The sequence below is a fragment of the Arachis ipaensis genome, chromosome B10, assembly GCF_059453495.1.
Source record: "Arachis ipaensis isolate K30076 ecotype BB chromosome B10, ASM5945349v1, whole genome shotgun sequence".
Lineage (NCBI taxonomy): Eukaryota > Viridiplantae > Streptophyta > Magnoliopsida > Fabales > Fabaceae > Arachis > Arachis ipaensis.
Window position 1 is genome coordinate 49,427,265 of NC_142435.1, and position 19,142 is coordinate 49,446,406.

Sequence of the window (19,142 nt, forward strand, 5' to 3'; positions counted from 1 at the left end):
ATCTTGCGCTTTCACTTGCACAATTATAATAGCCAATATCTTAATCACTCAATTCACTTTCATAATCACCTAAGATTGGTTGTGCCTTAAGTTTTACTCATTCTCCACCTGCAACCTAGGTTACCTAATTGAGGGACACATGCTAATTCTTTCGTTGTGTGGATGCCATTTTAACCGGCCAATGTGTGTGTTCTAAACCGTGCACACTTGAAATACACGCATGGCTCATCTTTTCGTAATACCACATAACTATGCAAACTTCCTCAATTAGATGCTCATTTGCTTACTCCTTTACCCTTTTATGCCACTTTCTTTTTTATTCTTACTTATACTTTATCCATTCTTTTTTAGGATGAGATGTCAAAGTAAGAGCCGGGAAAGGAGGAGGACATCGAGGGTGGAGACGCAAGAATACATTGGACAGGGCAATCTCCACACAACCCAAGCCCCGCATCCACCAACCAAAGGTGGAGGAACTTAGAAACATTCTCCCCGGATCGTGTTTGTGCACGGAGGACCGTGCAACGCTTAAGAGTGGGGGAGGATTCGTCATTTTAGGGCGTAAACTTTCTTTTCCAAACACTTTGCACTTTATTTTTGTTTTCCTTTATCATGTTTCTTTTATCTTTTATCATGTTTCTTTTATATATATATATATATATATATATATATATATATATATATATATATATATATATATATATATTGCATTTGCCTTTAGTATATATTCTATAAATAGAAGTTGTGATTGGATGTTGTGAATAGTATGGCACCTAGTACAATTTTGTCCTAATTGTTCATGTTAATTTTTGCAATGTTGAAAATTAGGAATAGAACTAGGAAAGTTTTTGAAATTGCATCCATCACATCATACATATAGGAAATAATTTCGGTAAAAAATAACAAGGATTTTTCAAGAATTTTGTCTAGGGCGTTCTATTGAATTGATTTGGAAAATTGTTTTTAAACTCACTTGAATGAATTTTTATGGAACATAGAAGAGGAAAGAACAAAATACCTTGTGAGTTTTTGAGCCTATAATGAGTGGTTACACATTTTAACCACTAATTTTGTTCATTGTGTGCTATATCTCTTCTATGATTGTGATCTTGGTTTCGCTTGATTCTTTATTTCCAATATTTGATGCTGTGATTGCATTTAGCATGATTGAGGCCATATTTGAACTAAACTCACTCACCCATATAGCCTTACCCTTGCATCTACCTTTGTTAACCCCTTTGAGCTTTTTAATCTCCTTTGTTCAAATTATAACCACATCAAAAGCTTGAGCGAAAAACCATGAATTACCTTGAATTGCATCTTTGATTAGCTTAGGTTGAGGTGTGTGTGTCACTTAAGTGTGGGGGGAAAATTTTGGAAAGCACTGGTAGAAAAAAAATTTTGTTTTGGGTAATTATTGAAAATTTTGAAAAATTGGTGCACATTCATGTTTGAATTTGCTTTAATCGTATGCATTTGTCATAGAAAAAGAAAAAGAAATAGAAAAAAACAAAGGAAAAAAATTAGTAATAAGATGGGACAAAGGTTGCCCCAAAGAAAAAAAGAAAAAAATGAATAAGAAATGCATATATGTTTTGAGTAGAAACTAAGGCATGAATGTGTGTGAAAAGAAGTAATGGGTGGTTAGAATGCATTTTTTGTGGGTTGATTGATATAGGTTGAGTTGGGTACTTGAGCTAATCAAAGATTAAATCCTTTAGTCCACTTAGCTATATACTCATCTGATGCACGGAAAACTTGTCTCATAACAAATTTCCTTCGGCAAGTGTACCGAATTTGTCGTCAAGTAAAAACTCACAATAGAGTGAGGTCGAATCCCACAGAGATTGATTGATCAAGCAACTTTAATTAGAGGAATGTTCTAGTTGAGTGAATCAGAATTTGAGTTGAGAATTGCAGAAAATTAAATGGCAGGAAAGTAAATAACAGAAAAGTAAATGCTAGAAATAAAGAGCTGAATGTAGATGACGGAAAGTAAATTGCAGAATCTTAAATGGGAATGGGGAAATTGCTCATAAAAGTAAATGACAGAAATTAAAGAGAATGGGTAAGATCAGAAATGGGGAGTTCATTGGGCTCAGGAGATGTTGCATTCTCCGGATCAATTTCATTTTCATCTCTTCCTCAATCAATGCACTCATTGATCTCCTTGGCAATCTTAAGTGATCGAATTACAATTTCTTGTAATTTAATCTCTCAAATCTTGATTAATAGCCAATTCTTTGGTCAATTGCTCATGAGAAGAGATGAAGTATGGTCACTGATTATACCACATGCATTTCCCAAATCAAGTGTTGAGAGGATTATAGTCACATATCCATCCAAACCCAATTTGGTCCAGCATGAGAAAGCATTTCTAGCATGATCTCTTCATTCCTCTTTCAAGATTCAGAAGAGATCCAAGTATGAATAGCTTCTTTTCCAAGATAACTACCCAATTGGATGAAGATCGAAAGCTTTCAAGTAAAATCAAGAGAAAAGATAGAAGAAGAATAATGAAAACTAGTATTGATCCATCAAATTACAACAGAGCTCCCTAACCCAATGAAAGGGGTTTAGTTGTTCATAGCTCTGGAAAATGAAAACAAAGATGGAGAATACATGATGAAACTAGAAGTGCAGAGAAAGTAAAATACAGAGAGTAGTTCTATGCCAAGAGGCTCCCTATAATTTCCAACTCTCCAATTTAATTCAAAGCTACTCCTATATATACTACTCTTCTGTTCTTCTAGTTGGCTCTTCAAGTCTTGGGTATGGGCCTTTAGATCTTGAGTTTGAAGCACTTCTCTTCTTCATTGGGCTTGGCTTTACTTGCAGAGAGAAAGTGTGAAGTGGGCAGAGACTTTAGCTCAGGGCGTTAGTGGTGTTAACGTTCAGTGAAAATATGGGTTCGAGAACGTTAGTGACAATCACCTTTTTCACTAACGTTCCTCACCAAAGTAAGAGCCACGTTAACTTCAACGTTAGTGGCACAAACGTTGCCACTAACATTGCCTCTATGCCCTTCGCACACGTTACTGGGACTTACCTTTCCCAGTAACATTGAGAAGTCTCCCCCTTCCTTACGTTAGAGTCCACGTTAACTTAGTTAATGTGGCTCTTTTAACGTAGGCTTGCCAACCTTCGAGAACGTTAGTGACACTTACCATTGTCACTAACGTTCCAATGTGCCCCTATTTCTCACGTTAGAATCCACATTAACTAGGTTAACGTGGCTTCTAACGTGGCCATGCTAGCCATCTCCAACGTTAGTGACAAAGTTGAGTGTCACTAACGTTGGCTCATCATTCCCTTATCCACGTTAGCTTCCACGTTAACTAAGTTAACGTGGGAGTTAACTTGGCTCATAGTGGCTTGTGTGGGCTCATTCCAACGTTAGTGACAATGTTGGGTGTCACTAACATTGGCGATCACCTCCCTTCTTCACGATAACTTCCACGTTAACTGAGTTAACGTGGCTTATTGTGACTTGGCCAATGTTAGTGATAAAGTTGAATGTCACTAACGTTGACTTCTCCTTTACTTCTCAACGTTAGAGGCCACGTTAACTAAGTTAACATGGCAATTAACGTGGCCACTTATGAGCTTGGTCCAACGTTAGTGATAATGTTAAGTGTCACTAACGTTGGCTCAATTTCCTTTCTTCCACGTTAGAGTTCACGTTAACTTAGTTAACGTGACTCTTAACGTGGGCGATGATGGCTTCGAGAGCGTTATTGGCAATTACTTTTCTCATTAACTTTGCAAGTTACTCCCATTCCACGTTAGTGTTAACGTTAGTGTAACTAACGTAGCCACTAATGTGGTTCTTCTTTGCTTCCTTTGTCCTGAAATCAAGCAATAAAGTGCATCAAAGTTCTAATCCAAGTCATGGGAAATGCAACATCCAATTTGTCATTAAATTCATGCAAAATCCTCATGAAATCATGTAAGGTGCACAATGTATGCTCGAATCAAGATGTAAGTGAATATCTACCCAAAACTAGCTTATTTCCTAAAGAAATGCATGAAACTACCCTAAAAACAGTAAATAAAAGGTCAGTGAAACTGGCCAAAATGCCCTGGCATCATCATCATACCCTTGCCCCAACCTCATTACAACCCTTTAAAGACCTCATGATACTTGCATACATGCATCAAATACTTGTTGATTGTTAGATGAAAAGCAATTCCTTGAAAGCATGATTAGAGGAGACTTGAGTGATTAAACCCTAAACACCGAGTGATTAGAGTGCATACACACCTAGTGAGGGTTCGATCACTCAATTCTATGATTCCATACCTTCTTATCATGCATTCTTGCAAGTTGCTTCTTTTTGGATGCGTTGAATCAATTCTTTAGATTTTGATTACATTGAGCTACTTCTTTGCTTAGCCCTATATGTCTATATACTTGCTTGGGAATTTAATTGTTTGTTTTCACTAACTCAATAGGATACTATAGTATATATAGGTATATATAGTATATACATACTTGCATGCATATAGATAGTTGCATTCAATAAGTTGTTTCCCTTTGATCATTCTCCTTGTTTGGTTTAGCATGAGGACATGCTATTGTTTAAGTGTGGGGGAATTGATGAGTCCATATTTGACGATATATTTTGGCTATAATTGGATGAATTTCATCACATAAACCTACACTTGAGCACCGTAATAGCATGCTTTTGTGTTTTCTCTCTAGATTGAACCTAAATGTGAAAACATGCATTTTTGTGCTTAAGTTGAGCAATTTAATTGTACTTTTATTTCATTCGATGCCGTGATATGTTTGTTGAGTGATTTCAGGTCCTAGAGGCAAGAATGGGTTGGTAGAAGTGGAAGAGAGCATGCAAAAAAGGAGAAAGCATGTAGAAAACAAAGGAGGAGAGCTCAGCCATGCGTGCGTGCGCACAAGGATGCGTGCGTACGCACAGAAGGAATCAGCATGCGTGCGTGCGCACAGCTACCTGTGCGTACGCACAAGAACCCAAGCAGAGCGAGTCCAGCGCATCGCAAAGTGTGTGTGCGCACAACCATCTGTGTGTACGAACAGGTAGAAATTCAGCAAAGTGTGCGGACGCACACATCTGTGCGTCCGCACAGGTCCCAGTGCGTGCCTTCATTAAAAATGCACGTGCACTCGCAATTTGGGGCTCCTTTTGGCCCATTTCTGAAGGCTTGAGGCTAGTTTAAGAGGCTATATTAAGGGAGCAACAACACATAGCAAGGAGAGCTCACTTAGATTAGAAAAAAAAAACACATTAGGAGTAGTGTAGTATAGTTTTAGGTTTTGCTCTCTTAGGGTTTAATTAGGGTTTTGTAGAATTTTATACTTCAAGTCTTTCTTTTGGATTTTTGCAATTTACATTGTAAGTATTTCTTTAATTGTCTCTTTCAATTACCATACGTATTCTACACTTGTTTCTATTTTTTACTTTCCTTTATCAATATATGCTTGGTTTTGCAATTTTGATGTTCTTGTTAATGAATTTGATGTTTGATGCTTGTTTTATGTTTGTTTGAGTTGCCTTTATTGATTTTGATCATTTATGGTTCATAGCTTTCATTAATTTACCAATTTTGCCATGTTTTGTGAATATGCATACTAGGTGTTTGATGAAATGTCAACCCTAGCTATAGGGTAAATTTTCACCCCTTGACTTGGGAAAAATGAATCTATGGATTACTAGAGCCTTAATGTCCAATATTTGGTGGTAATTCTTGGGGAGTTAGTTGATTCTTGTTTCCATTAAAGCAAGCCTTTTACCAACTAGTTTGGTAAGTTAGTTAGAACTTATGGATTAAGGTCAATTATACTTGCTTGACTTACTCCTCGATGTTAGGGGTTAACTAAGCGAGGTTAACTCTTGGTAATTATCATAGTTGTGGTTATGGCTAGGAAGGGATTCCATAACTCATCCCAAGTCAAGATTTCATTTATGTTTTGAACCACTTTTCCATCATTTTATATCATTACTTGTTTATATTACATACATAGTTCTTTTATTCCTTTATTGCTTTGTTAATTGCAATTTTGTCTAGTTCTTTTATCTCTTTATCTTTATTGCTTTCAATCATTGAAACATCCTTGCTTTCCACAACCAATTTTATGCACTCATTGGTATTAGTTCCTATGGAGAACGACTCGAGATTTAAAACTCCCGGTTAATTTGTGTTGATTGTGACATCTTTAGGATTATAATTTGATTGATGATCAATGGCTGGGTTTGGACTATACTTGCAACGTCAATTCTATTTTTAGTGTGAAAAATCCAAACATATGCTTTTGGTCATTGTCAGCTTGCTACGACAATTTATCTTGCAGTTAAGCAATTCATTTGCGACCTTCTTTACCCAAATTTGGCAGACCTGGATGCAGGGTGGAGTTGGTGACCTGCAAGGGTAAAAGGGTACAGTAAAAGAAAAGGTTACAGTTGATTGTTGAAGTATAAAGTGAATTGAAATAGAAATAATGATTGGAGCTGGCTTTGACATTTAAATTGTTTGGAGAAGATCAAATTTACTATGTGGCTTGGGCTTCATAACGCTCTTCTGACAGAGGCTTTCCGATTCAAGCGGCATTTAGCTAGTTCGAATTTGTACCAAAGATGCAATGCGGCTCAGGAGACAATTGAACATTCTTTGCGGGACTATATTAAATCCAAGAGTCTTTGGCAAATGTTAGACCCTCACTTTATTAACTCATTTGAAGGCACGTCCATTGAGGCTTGGTTTAGAAAGGTCGTGCCTGATAATGAGGTTCTTTTTGGGCCAGAGTGTGGTGGTTGTAGAGACATAGGTGTAATGATATTCTCAATGTTGAAAATCTTTGGACGGATCACAAGGTGGTTACCCTTATTTTGAAGCACTGTCATGAACCTGAGACTTTATATGCACCGGTGTTCTTCCTTTAGCACCTTCAAAAATTGTTGGTGCTGGAAACCTCCTGTAGGTAATAACTTTAAAGTTAATATTGTGATGCAAGTTTATTCCCTGATTTGAGTTTGACTGGTTTTGCCTGTATTATTAGAGACTCTAATGGTGTTAGATCTCGGGGTATTCTGGTAGTTTTCCTCCCTAGTCTATCACCAGATGTGAGTTTTTTGTAGTCTGAAGGGGGTTTGTCTTAGCCTAGGACTGCGGTTGGAGAGACATTGTGTGTGAAACAGATTGTTTGGACATTCTGCACTTTTTGCATGACTTTGGTGGTGGGTATATATCTGAAGTTGTTGATTTAGTTCACAAAATTCATGAGCTTTTATCAAGATTTTAGTATGTTCAAGTCGATTGGATAGCTAGGGAAGCAAATAAAGCGGCGGATTGAATGGCTAGATATGGAGCAAGAAGTAATCTCAATCATGTGATTTGGTCAGAGTCTAGTACTATTCTCTAGCAAATCATCAATTCTGATTTAGGGAAAGTGTTTGCTTTGGTCTTCTCATTTGTTTAGACACCAAAAAAATCAAGTGACAACATTTTATGCTTCTTTTTTTTAAAGTAATATGATATCTCTTACTAATACTAATATCATTTTAAAAATGGTATCCAATATAAATTTTAATTTTATATCAATTCATTCATTATATAGGTAAAAAATGATACCTAAAATTAAAAGGAATAAATTTAAGTGTATTTATTGTAATAAAATTTTAACTTATTTATTTATCTATTATTTATTTTCAATAACACCTTCCAAAAAAAGTATTTAGTCATTTACACTAATAGAATTAAATAATCTCTATCACATCTAAAACATATACTCTCCTCGATTTAATCTCAAATAATTGTCACCTTCAAATTTTGTATTTATTCTCAAATAAATGTCAATTTTAAAAAATTGTATAGTATTTGACTAATTTTTCACTAATAAATTTATTAAATAAATATATTATTAATACGAATAGCTTTAAAAAACTAATTTAATTTACTTAAAATAAAAAATTTCTGTTTTTAATACTCTACTAGTGGCAAGGTTCACTGGTTTAGCATGTCAAGTCAAAAACTAAAAAAGTTGGCAGCTGGAAAATTTGGTATAGGGTCAAACGACAAAGGTGAACTCTCATACAAGTTTCGTCTTCCGCTGTGGATACTGTGTCCAAAATGCTACTATTCTTTCTTTCACCGTCATTCACAATCTCAATTCTCAACTCATTCTTGCCACGTCATATTTGTCTCTCGCACTTTCCTTGCTGTCTCTATACTGGACTCCACTCTCTCTTTCAAATTCCCCCACGTGACATTTAATAACTGCTTCCAACAAACCCAGATCCAAAAGCCTTACACTCACAACCAGGCCCAATTAAGATAACCAAAACCAAGAGAGAGAAACTGAAAAGGCCAAACCCGTGTGTCAACGGTGTGCACAGCTGGCAGTTCAAATGCCACGTCACTCCCAAACCGTATATAAGCGCTTCACCCTCTCACTCCTCACTCTCAATTCCATCTTCAAACCGAAACGCGCCAAAGACCACAACAGAACAGAGAAAGAAAAAAACAGGGAGAACACAAAAGAAGATCGGAGACATGACTTCCCCTACGGACCGCCTCACAACGGAGCAGGAACTCACCGTCATCGTTGCCGCCCTCACCAACGTCGTCACCGGATCCACCTCCTTCTCCTCCTCCCCGGCGGATTTCATCCGCCACGCATCTCAGCCCTCTGCTGCCGTCGGCTCCAGCGGAAGCTGTGGCGGAGTATTCGAGGACACGTGTCGCGAATGCAACATCAAGGGATGTTTAGGGTGCAACTTCTTCCGCGAAGAGAAAAAAGTTAACAGCGGCAACAGCAAGAAAAGTAGCATTCAGAAAAGGGCGAAGAAGAAGTACAGGGGAGTGAGGCAGAGACCGTGGGGAAAATGGGCTGCCGAGATTCGCGACCCGCGGCGTGCGGCTCGCGTGTGGCTCGGCACATTCAACACGGCGGAGGAGGCCGCCATGGCTTACGACAAAGCCGCAATCGAGTTCCGTGGACCACGAGCCAAACTCAATTTTCCCATGGTCGACGAGTCCCTTAGGTCCCAGGCCCAACAGCCCAACGTTAATGAGGCAATTGTGAAGGACGAGAATTCAAAGGAGGAGGAAATCGAAACGATGCCGTTTGGGAATAAAGAGAGCGAGTTCTGGGAAAGAATGGGAGATGCTGATTTTCAGCAGCTTATGATGATGATGGATTTTGCTGGAGATTCTTCTGATTCTGCGGCTACAGGGAACACCCTCAGTTCTTGAGTTCTACCATGAATAAACCCTAAACCCAAGAATTAAGTAGTAGTGTACAATATTCAACTAAGAGCGGGAAGCATTGCATTAGTTAGTTTCAGAGTTTAGTAGAATGTATAATTAATGTACGAATTTGTATGCATTTCTTCTCTTTTTTTTTTTTCCTTCTTCCACTGAATTTTATACTGGAGGAAGCTTGTAAGTCCTGAAATCATTGTTTTCAATGTGCATTGTATATTATGAATAATGATCAAGATTGTAATCATTATTGTATCTTTGTTTTCCTCCTTCATTTTCTCCTAAGAATGTAACTAATTATAACTAGTTATGATTCATCTAGATAGTGAAAGCGATTGCAAATAATTCAACAAGTTTAGCTAATAAAAATTGTTTTTATAACGTGCTAAACATAAAATGTCTTTGTTAAAAGATTAAAAATTTTACATTAATATTGTATTGTAAATGCATAAAAATTATCAGATTTTTCTTTAGCTACTATAACAAAACTAAAAAAGAGGTTCAGGGATGTTGCACTTTTTGGGTCCCACGTGTCTCACCTGAAGTGAAAGACGGGATAAGGATGTTGGTACTTGGTAGTTTCGAGCGTTATGAGCACTCACTCACACGGGAATAGGTTCTCTCTTGAGAGAGAAAATAATTAAAAAGTTACCCTTTATCAGGATTCAGGAATCTATGATGCCACCTGTAATTGTTGCACGTTTTACTGCTTCTTTTCTACATGTTTTCAATGTGCTCAATTTGTCAAATCCCAATTCATCACGTGTTAGAGTAATTAGTGGATGAGATCAACGAATTTAAAATGCTTAAAACTTAATTTGACAGATAGATTGGCATAAACCTTAGTGACGCTCACTACAAAACACGAAGGTTGGTGACGTCTGAACATATAATTAAAAGGCAAATAAATGATGCTTTTGGTTTGCTGGGGTAGGGTTACGTGATTTTTTATTGGCTTATGTCTCAATTTTGTTTTGATTATTATTTTTTACGCCATTGAATTTGGTAATGTGATTTTTTTTTTAAGGTATATTCTTCTGATTCTATGTATACGGTTAATTTGAACAAGTGGGGCCGTTCTAGAGGTAAAATACTAAAATACTAAAATGTTCTTTGCTATGGTCTTGGTCCAACAGGTAGGGACATGACATCTTCAGTGACGCAAATATCTTGAGTCTGAATTTGTCAAATGTTATATGATATTAATATATTAGTTAATATCAAGCACGTTTAATGCCTATAATTTGTGTTTTAAATTTTGGTTATAATTTATGAAATAATAACTCATACAACGTACTTATGAATTTTTAATGCAAATAATATTTAACCTTAATTAGGTGGCTTAATGCGTGATTGTATGCGGCATAACTTATAATTAGGCATTGCAAAATTTTCGAGCGGGATGAGTATTTGTGGAGATCTATCTATCGAAAGATGAATATAGGGTATTTTTGTATCTACAAAAACGGGAGACAAAGATCCGTATAATAAACGAGACAGAAAGGAGATAGAAGTCTCTGTCTCATAGAAATCCGTATAATACCGTATATATGAAATTACTAAAATGTCCTTAGTATATATATAAGTTTCACAGGAACTCTATCCCTAATTGTCGTCCTTTCTCTCTTCTCTTAGTCATTCTCTTCTCCCTACATAAGTAAAATTCAAAGTTTAAATCCTCTCTTCTCACTGGCACTACAAGAAAATAAGCTTTTTGCCACGCTTTTAAAGTATGTCGAAAAGTGCAAAAAAGTGTGTCGATAGCTTTTCGCTATACTTTTGAAAGGGTCACATCTACGAGCGTGTCGGTTGATCTATTGCCACGTTTTTTTTTTATCTATTGGTACGCTTTACTTTTTGCCATGCTTTTATCTATTGGCACGTTTAAAAGCGTGGCTGTAAGTATAACCCTATGATCACGCTTTTAAAGCGTGCCAAAAGATGGATATACAGCCACACTTTTAGAGCGTGCCGAAATTGAAAACTTTTCGTTGCACTTCAAAAGCGTGGCCTAATCCTTTTCAAATAAAAAAAAAGTAGAAACATTAATAAGTTAATCTTTCGAATAAAATAAAGGGCAAAAAACACAATTAAGCGAAGGGAGGAAAGAAATTACATGAATAAGCCAAACTCAAAATTGATTCACGAATCAACCAAAGCACATTACTATATAATTCGAACCAGCTTGGTTCGAATTAGAAAAACATATAATTCGAACCAATGGAGCTCGAATTATGATGGCACACCTGATGGATGTAATTCGAATCTATATGGTTTGAACTACAATTGAGCATAATTCGAACTAGGTAAGTTCGAATTACTCAAGAAGACGGCGTTCCATGTAATTCGAAGTAAGTTGGTTCGAATTACATGATGATTTGAATTAAACCAATAACAATAACAATAACAATAACAATAACAATAATAATAATAATAAGGTTTAAACATACTTTATTATATTAGGTTAGATAAAAATTAAACTATTTAAATAAATAATTTAGTGTCTAGAAGTCAAGTCTTAGAATAATTTTTTGGAAATTATTTATCATATTATAAATTCATAATTATGTAAGTATGTGAAGGATTTATTTTTTAAATTACGTTTTTAAATTAAATGGCTTTCAATATTATTAGATTGTCTTATTTTTAAATTGGTCAATTCATTTTATATTTATATATTGTAATTATTTATTTTGTAATGAGTACAACTAAAATTTTAATAACAATTATTAAATTAAACATTGTTACTATGAGTACTATAAAAGTTTGTAATGTACTCGTTACTAACCTATCACATAATAAAAATTTTTAATTGAATGTAAATTTCATAGCATAAATCTAATCCATATAATTATTTTAATACACCAACCATTATATCTACATGGAGCCAATGCTAAATCGAATTCAATTAGTTCGATAATACTAATCTATAAAAAAATTGCATTTTATAAAGTTTAAAAATTTTTATTATGTGATAGTTTAGTAACAAGTACATTACAAACTTTTATAATACTCATAGTAACAATGTTTAATTTAATAATTGTTATTCAAATTTTAGTTGTACTCGTTACAAAATAAATAATTACAATATATAAATATAAAATGAATTGACCAATTTAAAAATAAGACAATCTTTTTTGGTGACTAAAATAAGACAATCTAATAATATTGAAAGCCATTTAATTTAAAAACGTAATTTAAAAAATAAATCCTTCACATACTTACATAATTATAAATTTATAATATGATAAATAATTCCCAAAAAATTATTCTAAGACTTGACTTCTAGACACCGAATTATTTATTTAAATAATTTAATTTTTATCTAACCTAATATAATAAAATATGTTTAAACCTTATTATTATTATTATTATTATTATTATTATTATTATTATTATTATTGGTTTAATTCAAATCATCATGTAATTCGAACCAACTTACTTCGAATTACATGAAACGCCGTCTTCTTGAGTAATTCGAACTCACCTAGTTTTTAATTCAAACTCACCTAGTTTGAATTATGCTCAATTGTAGTTCGAACCATATAGATTTGAATTACATCCATCACGTGTTCCATCATAATTCGAGCTCCATTGGTTCGAATTACATGTTTTTCTAATTCGAACCAAGCTGGTTCGAATTATATAGTAATGTGCTTTGACTTATTCGTGAATCAATTTTGAGTTTGGCTGATTCATATAGTTTCTTCCCTCCTTTGGCTTAATTGTGTTTTTTGCCCTAAAATAAAATACTAAAAAATTAATCTTCCATTGATTTATATGAATTATGTACATGATAAAATATGAATAAAACATTTAAGAAAAAATAAATTCAACTTCCAAAATAAACATTTAAAAAAAAATTACAATTCTATATTAGAAAAAATCTAATCTAATTTCTGAACAACATCCGGACAAATTTGTAGCACGCGAATGGTTGCATGCAACTCTTGTATAGCTATCGTAGGTGGAGAAGCTGTTGGGCGACAGTAACCTGTATGCATGAGAACGTAACAAATTACAAAATCGGTACTAATTTCAAGCATGTAAAATTTGTCACTTAGTAATCAAAACCAGTAGATCCCTTTTTATAATAATACGTTCCTGCAACAAGATCTGAGTCATATGTGTAGACATTAGTCTCCCATAGCTGGTCACCTCTGACCTGAACATAATATTAACTCTCAAGACTTGGTATAGCATCAGAATTCAGAATACTAGAGGTTTCAACAAATACAACCAACATATAGCTATTACTAAGTAGTGGAATTTCACACTAGAAAGAATAGTGGAAAACCATATGGTGGTAGTGTCCAATTACAGCCAATACCACTATATGTTAATGCATCACCTGTTATCTGAAAGCTCATCAAAATTCACAGCATTGAGCTAACATACAAATGAAACCTAAAATAGAGATCTGTTGCTACTCATAAATATGAGAAAACCTAAATCGAGGTAATATTCATACTATCGATACCTTGGACAACTCCTTATAGATTAGAGGAAATGAAACTAGGTTGATTTGTAGATGCAAGAAGTCTAGCCCACATTCTACCTGTCAGCTCAACCGTCTTTTGTTTTCTGTCACACGCTGCAACAAAATGTTATACAATCATCAGCCAGCATGCTACATAACATAATGTGGGAGCATATAACATACTAACACATCATGAACAAAGGTAAAACCGAATCTCTAGTAACCTAGGAAGTGCGGCACATCTTATTAGGGTAATAAACATTTAAACTGCATCATCTCAATCTTGCATGCCCTTACATAAGGTGTTTGTGTTGAATTTTTTACATTATTTATAGCAACGAGAACAAAGGGCCTATTTGTAGCAGCGAGAACAATCACACACTCTTTATCTTTTTTTTCGCAGACCATCCCAACTCATCATGAACTCATTCTTCATTTTGGATCAATGCATTTACATATTTCAAAGTTAATTGCACAAAACAAAGAAAATACATGAATATTGATCACATTCAACATTCCACAAAAGATGATATACTATTTTAAAAAAATTATGATACCTTGATAGTCTCGCTTAAATTTCCAAAACCATGTAAGCTGTGCAAGGGGGCAGAACTACTAGCAGGCAGCTGCTCCAAGAGCATAAATTGTAATAATCTCATTAAAATCATATTTCTTTATTTCTCAAGATGATCAAGGTTATCAATTATGTTACAAATCAATCAAATTCAAGAGCAAATAATCTTAGAATATTACTAGTTAGTAAAAAGAATAGTGAAGTCAAAGTGAAATCAAGGGAAGTAAAAATAAACTGGGTGACCTTTTAACTTTATCACCAGAACAATAAGTATGTTGAGGTAGTTATTAAGTTTTGACTAACTAAATTTACTAAGCAACTCATTCCAAAAAGTAATTGAAGAAAGAAAGCATAAGTTTGGGATTTTATTTACCAAATCTACAACAAGCTTGAACAAGAGCCATGTCAAGATTGCCAATCAAGAAGGGAATGGCTCTTCTCAAGAAATCAGGTTTAGGACGGAAATCAGCATCAAATATTGCAACATATTCAGTGTTTGACGTAGCTACGCTTTAAACCTTCTTTAAGTGCACCTGCTTTGTATCCTGTTCTGTGCTCTCTTATTTGGTATGTTATGTTTATACCTTTACTTTCCCATCTCTGGCATTCCATCTCTACCATTTGCTGCATTATATTTCATTTCTTATTAGCAACACATATTTCCTAAGACTCATTACTTTTTACTAAAAATCACACAATTTTTAATAAAAGTATTTTACTATATCAATAATAAGAGTACCTTGATTGCAGGCTCAGTAGAATCATCAAGAACTTGGATGACAAGAAAATCAGTAGGCCACGAAAGATTACAAGCTGCACCAATTGACACCTTGTATACCTATAGATACACATAGAAAAAGAACTAAAACAAACCAACCAAATTTCACAGAAATGAAAAAGACGAGGCAGAGGAAAATAGAGACTAGAGATAAGCAAATGTAAGAAAATTAAGAAGACCTCTTTCTCATTGAACATTGGAATCTAGATGAGAACCACAGGGAAATTGGAGCTTCCAAGTTCAAGATCATCCTAGATGGGTTCATACTTGTAATGCTGCTCTGGTTTCTTCCAGAAGAGCTTGACCAAGATGATGACAATTCCCATGTATAGTCTCTGCAAATGCAGCTGCTCCCTTCTTCCTTGGTGCAGCTTCAGTACCTAGTTAAACAGAAACAAGATCGCATTAACGAAATGATGATTGACGAAAAACACAACTACTGAAGATCTGAAAATAGATCGTGGAGGTACCTTCTCTGAAGCTGCTCTTGAATTGGCAAGGCACGTGACGGAGGTACCTCATCCTGCCAATGCCGGTGGTCTTTCTGCAGATGGCCTTCACGTTCCAGTTATCTATAATAAAAAAACACAGACTATCAACTACAGTCAACAAGTCTCACATTGAAGGAAACATCATTTCAGGTTCTGTGATTAACCATGATTGAACTACTAAACATAGACATCCCAACATATATATGATTTCATTACAATTTACAAAGTACAAAACACACACCATAGTAATTTTTCACACAATGAAGCCTCAATTTTCCACCAAAAACACCAAACAAAAGAAACCTCAATTTCACCAAAGACACCACACACAATGAACACCAGAAACCCTCCAATTTTCCACGTCACATGAATTTCACCAATTGAAACCACAAACACAAATTACTAAAAAGCAGCATTCATCAGAGATACACGCATTCAAATAATAATAGCAAGAAGAAGTGAGATTAGGATGAAGAAAAGAATACCTAACAATATTCCTGTGCTGCATTTCCTTGAGGAGAGAAATCTCGCGAATTGCAGTGCTAAGAATGCCTTCATCCTCCTGCTCAAGGCGAATCTTCTTGAGAGCGATGGTCTCGTTGGTAACGCGGTCTTGAGCCTTGTAAATGACGCCGTAGGTTCCTTCCCCAATCTTCTCAACCTTCTTGTACTGCAATGAATGAAGCAACCAAAAAGCGATGAATCAGAATATGAGGAAAAAGAGAGAATCGGTGAATGAAGTGAGGATTAAAACTAAAATGCGTAGAATCAGAAATCGTGAATGAAAATGGAAGAAATTAGGGTTTACATTTCATCTTGCGTGAAATGGGGGAAGCGCAGGCGGAGCACCGACCCTTCTGGAGGTGAAAGCTGTAGTGGCTGCAGCTCACACAGAGTGTGTGAGTCTTGTTCCTCCTCTTCAATTGACTCGTGGTACCTCCTCTTCTTCTCCGAAGCTTCGATTGCGGAATCGGTGGAGGGCTTCTCCTCTAAGGTTTTCCTCTTCCTCTTCTCCTCGCCGATTTCTGGGTGCATGGATGGAGCAGTGCCGATGGAGGGTTCCGAATCCAACGAGGGTGCGTGGACAAAGCAGCGTTGATGGTGCGAGAGACCGTTGAGACACAACTAGGGTGCGACAGAGAGAGAGCTGGGTGTGAGGGTTAGATGAAGACGAGCTGGATGGTGCGACGGTCATCACAATCGGCAGTGATGAACAGTGCCGCTGGGTGCGACGGCTTCTAGCTAGGGTTAAAGTGAATTTGGAAATAAAAGTGAAGTGTACGTATGAGCGCTGTTATCACTTCTGTTAGGTTAAAAGTTAACTTAAAAAAGGGTTTTTTTTCTAAAATAAAATAAAAAATTTTATTATTTCCTCACACATGATTTTTGGACTTTATTTTCTCAAATATAATTTTTTTTTATTTGGGTAAATTTGCTGGATACTCTATAAAAAATAGCAAGTTCGCCTTATCTCCGGCGAACTCCATAATTTTTATAGAGTTCGTCGTACCCTCCTCCAAACTCTCCTTAAAATTTTCAAAATGCATGTTTTTTAATTCATATCATTATCTCTAAAAGAGTATATAGATCTACAAACAGTATATAGGAGTACACAAAAATACACAGAAAATAAACATGGCTTCTTCAAAATTTTTTTTAATTATAAATTATGAAACACAAGCCATATTTAACAATGGCAAGAACTATTATCGTCTCAAAAATACACGGGTACACCGGAATAAGCCATATTTAATAAAGATTTTTTAATTAAAAATTAAAAAAAAAAAACTATTTTTCCAAAAATAAAATACGACTTATTCCAAAAAATAAAATACGACTTAAAAAAAACTATTAAAAATAAGTATTTTATTTTTGGGAAATAATTTTTTTTTTTGAATTTTTAATTAAAAAAATCCTTGTTAAATATAGCTTATTCATTGTACCGTGTCTTTTTGGAGACGATAATAATGGTTGCCATTATTAAATATGGCTTGTTTTTCTTAATTTCTAATTAAAAAAAATTCTTGAAGAAGCAATGCTTGTTGTTTGTGTATTTTTGTATACTCCTATATACTGTTTGTAGATTTATATACTCTTTTAGAGACGATGATATGGATTAAAAAATGTGTGTTTTAAAAACTTTAAGGGGAGTTCGGAGGAGGGTACGGCGAACTCTATAAAAATTATAGAGTTCGTCGGGGTAAGGCGAACTTACTATTTTTTATAGAGTTCGCCGGGGCTCCGGCAAATTTGCCCAAATGCCAAAAAAGATATCGTATTTGGGTTATTAAAGTCTAAAAATCATGTTTGAGAAAATAATAAAATTTTTTATTTTATTTTAGAAAAAAACCTAAAAAAAAGTTAAGTGCGGATAAAAAAGGTGGGAAATTAAAATTTTGGGGCCTCTATTGGTACTTTTTTGTAGGGTGCCTAAATAAATATGAAAATTAAATTTTGAGGGAGAAAACTTTATCGACATGCTTTTGTAGGGTGCCAAAATAAACACAGCATATGGGCACGCCTTAAAAAGGTGACTATTGGAAGAGAAACTAGCCACGCTTTTTAAGCGTGCCGGTTTCTCTTTATGCAACGCTTTTTAAGCTTGGCAAAAAAAGCATGGACAAATTTTAAATTAGTGGCCACCCTCGAAAAAGCGTGCCGATTTCTCTCGAAAAGCGTGACCAAATCACAAATCAGTGGCCACCCTAGCAAAAGCGTGACAACAAAAAAGTGTGCTGATGCGGGTGCATCATTGCCTATTTTTAGTAGTTATTTCAGTAGATTTTTGTTTAGTTTTCATACAAAATTTGCCAATAAATGAGTAATAGCATGAAAAATCTCTGCATGAAACAAAATCTCAAGCATAGGTGAGTTTTAGTTAATATACAAGGTAAATATGATGAAATAGATCACACTAAGTGAAGTTATGATTTTGGGCATTATTAGCACATTTAGTATAATGAAGTTTGTCTTGTATGTTACTTTGATACACTTTGTTTGTTTGATTTCAGACCAAAAGAAGCAGAGAAGAGCCACGTTAGTGGCTACGTTAGTGCCACTAACGTGGCCATTAATGTGGAAGGACAGAAAGTTTGGAACGTTAGCGGGAACGTTAATGGTATTAACTTTGAAGAATGAAAGCATGAAAAGTTAGTGGCAACGTTAACGCCACTAACTTTAGCAAAGCAAAGGAAAACCCACGTTAATGGCCACGTTAACGCCACTAACGTGGACCATTAACGTGGGAAAGAGGGACAAGGAGCAACGTTATTGGGAAAAGTGAGTGCCAATAACGCTAGCGAAGGACTAAGAGGCCTACGTTAGTGCCACTAACGTGGACACTAATGTGGGCAAAATCTCACCCGGCAGCCTGACCATGCCTTCTTCAAACAAGAATAACTTGAGCCACAAAGCTCCAAAAGAGGTGATTCTAGTGGCATTGGAAAGTAGGATTCCAGAGCTTTCCAAGCATATATGGCACTACATGGTGGACACTAAATTTGAAGGAGAAAACCTGCCCCCGAAAGTGCAAAGATGAACATGGTATCAACCTGTAGTAAGGCCAGCTGACCTCTTCACCTT

General features: G+C 35.3%; 2 protein-coding genes across 9 annotated transcripts; one reads left to right on the forward strand and one right to left on the reverse strand.

Annotated features, from left to right (window-relative positions):
- Positions 1-8,438: 8,438 nt before the first annotated feature.
- Positions 8,439-9,492, forward strand: LOC107624452 (ethylene-responsive transcription factor ERF109). Its single transcript, XM_016326944.3, has one exon. It carries the CDS (start codon positions 8,527-8,529, stop codon positions 9,226-9,228), a length of 702 nt encoding a protein of 233 aa, XP_016182430.1. The 5' UTR covers positions 8,439-8,526; the 3' UTR covers positions 9,229-9,492.
- A 3,495-nt stretch (positions 9,493-12,987) lies between these two features.
- LOC107624163 (uncharacterized) lies at positions 12,988-16,859 on the reverse strand. Of its 8 annotated transcripts, none has more exons than XM_088508325.1 (9): positions 16,369-16,859; positions 16,046-16,230; positions 15,540-15,641; positions 15,249-15,449; positions 15,031-15,129; positions 14,665-14,915; positions 14,275-14,343; positions 13,718-13,831; positions 12,988-13,231 (listed from the first exon to the last, which is right to left on the reverse strand). In XM_088508325.1, the coding sequence occupies exons 1-4, from the start codon at positions 16,593-16,595 to the stop codon at positions 15,331-15,333; spliced, it is 633 nt and encodes a 210-aa protein (XP_088364451.1). In that variant the 5' UTR covers positions 16,596-16,859; the 3' UTR covers positions 12,988-13,231; positions 13,718-13,831; positions 14,275-14,343; positions 14,665-14,915; positions 15,031-15,129; positions 15,249-15,330. The 8 variants fall into 8 exon arrangements, with proteins under 8 accessions (XP_088364451.1, XP_088364441.1, XP_020969144.1 ...); XM_088508315.1 differs by having other exon boundaries at positions 12,988-13,402; positions 16,369-16,846; XM_021113485.2 differs by lacking the exon at positions 14,275-14,343 and having other exon boundaries at positions 16,369-16,846.
- Between the last annotated feature and the right edge of the window lie 2,283 nt (positions 16,860-19,142).

What these genes read in the sequence shown, in the direction of transcription:
- LOC107624452 (XM_016326944.3), top strand. Translation starts at nt 8,527, where the DNA reads ATGACTTCCCCTACGGACCGCCTCACAACGGAGCAGGAACTCACCGTC.
- LOC107624163 (XM_088508325.1), bottom strand. Translation starts at nt 16,595, where the DNA reads ATGCACCCAGAAATCGGCGAGGAGAAGAGGAAGAGGAAAACCTTAGAG. An exon ending in CATTTCACGCAAGATGAAAT is followed by an intron (nt 16,231 to 16,368) that starts GTAAACCCTAAT and finishes CATTCATTGCAG; the next exon opens with TACAAGAAGGTTGAGAAGAT. An exon ending in CAGCACAGGAATATTGTTAG is followed by an intron (nt 15,642 to 16,045) that starts GTATTCTTTTCT and finishes TTTTTATTATAG; the next exon opens with ATAACTGGAACGTGAAGGCC.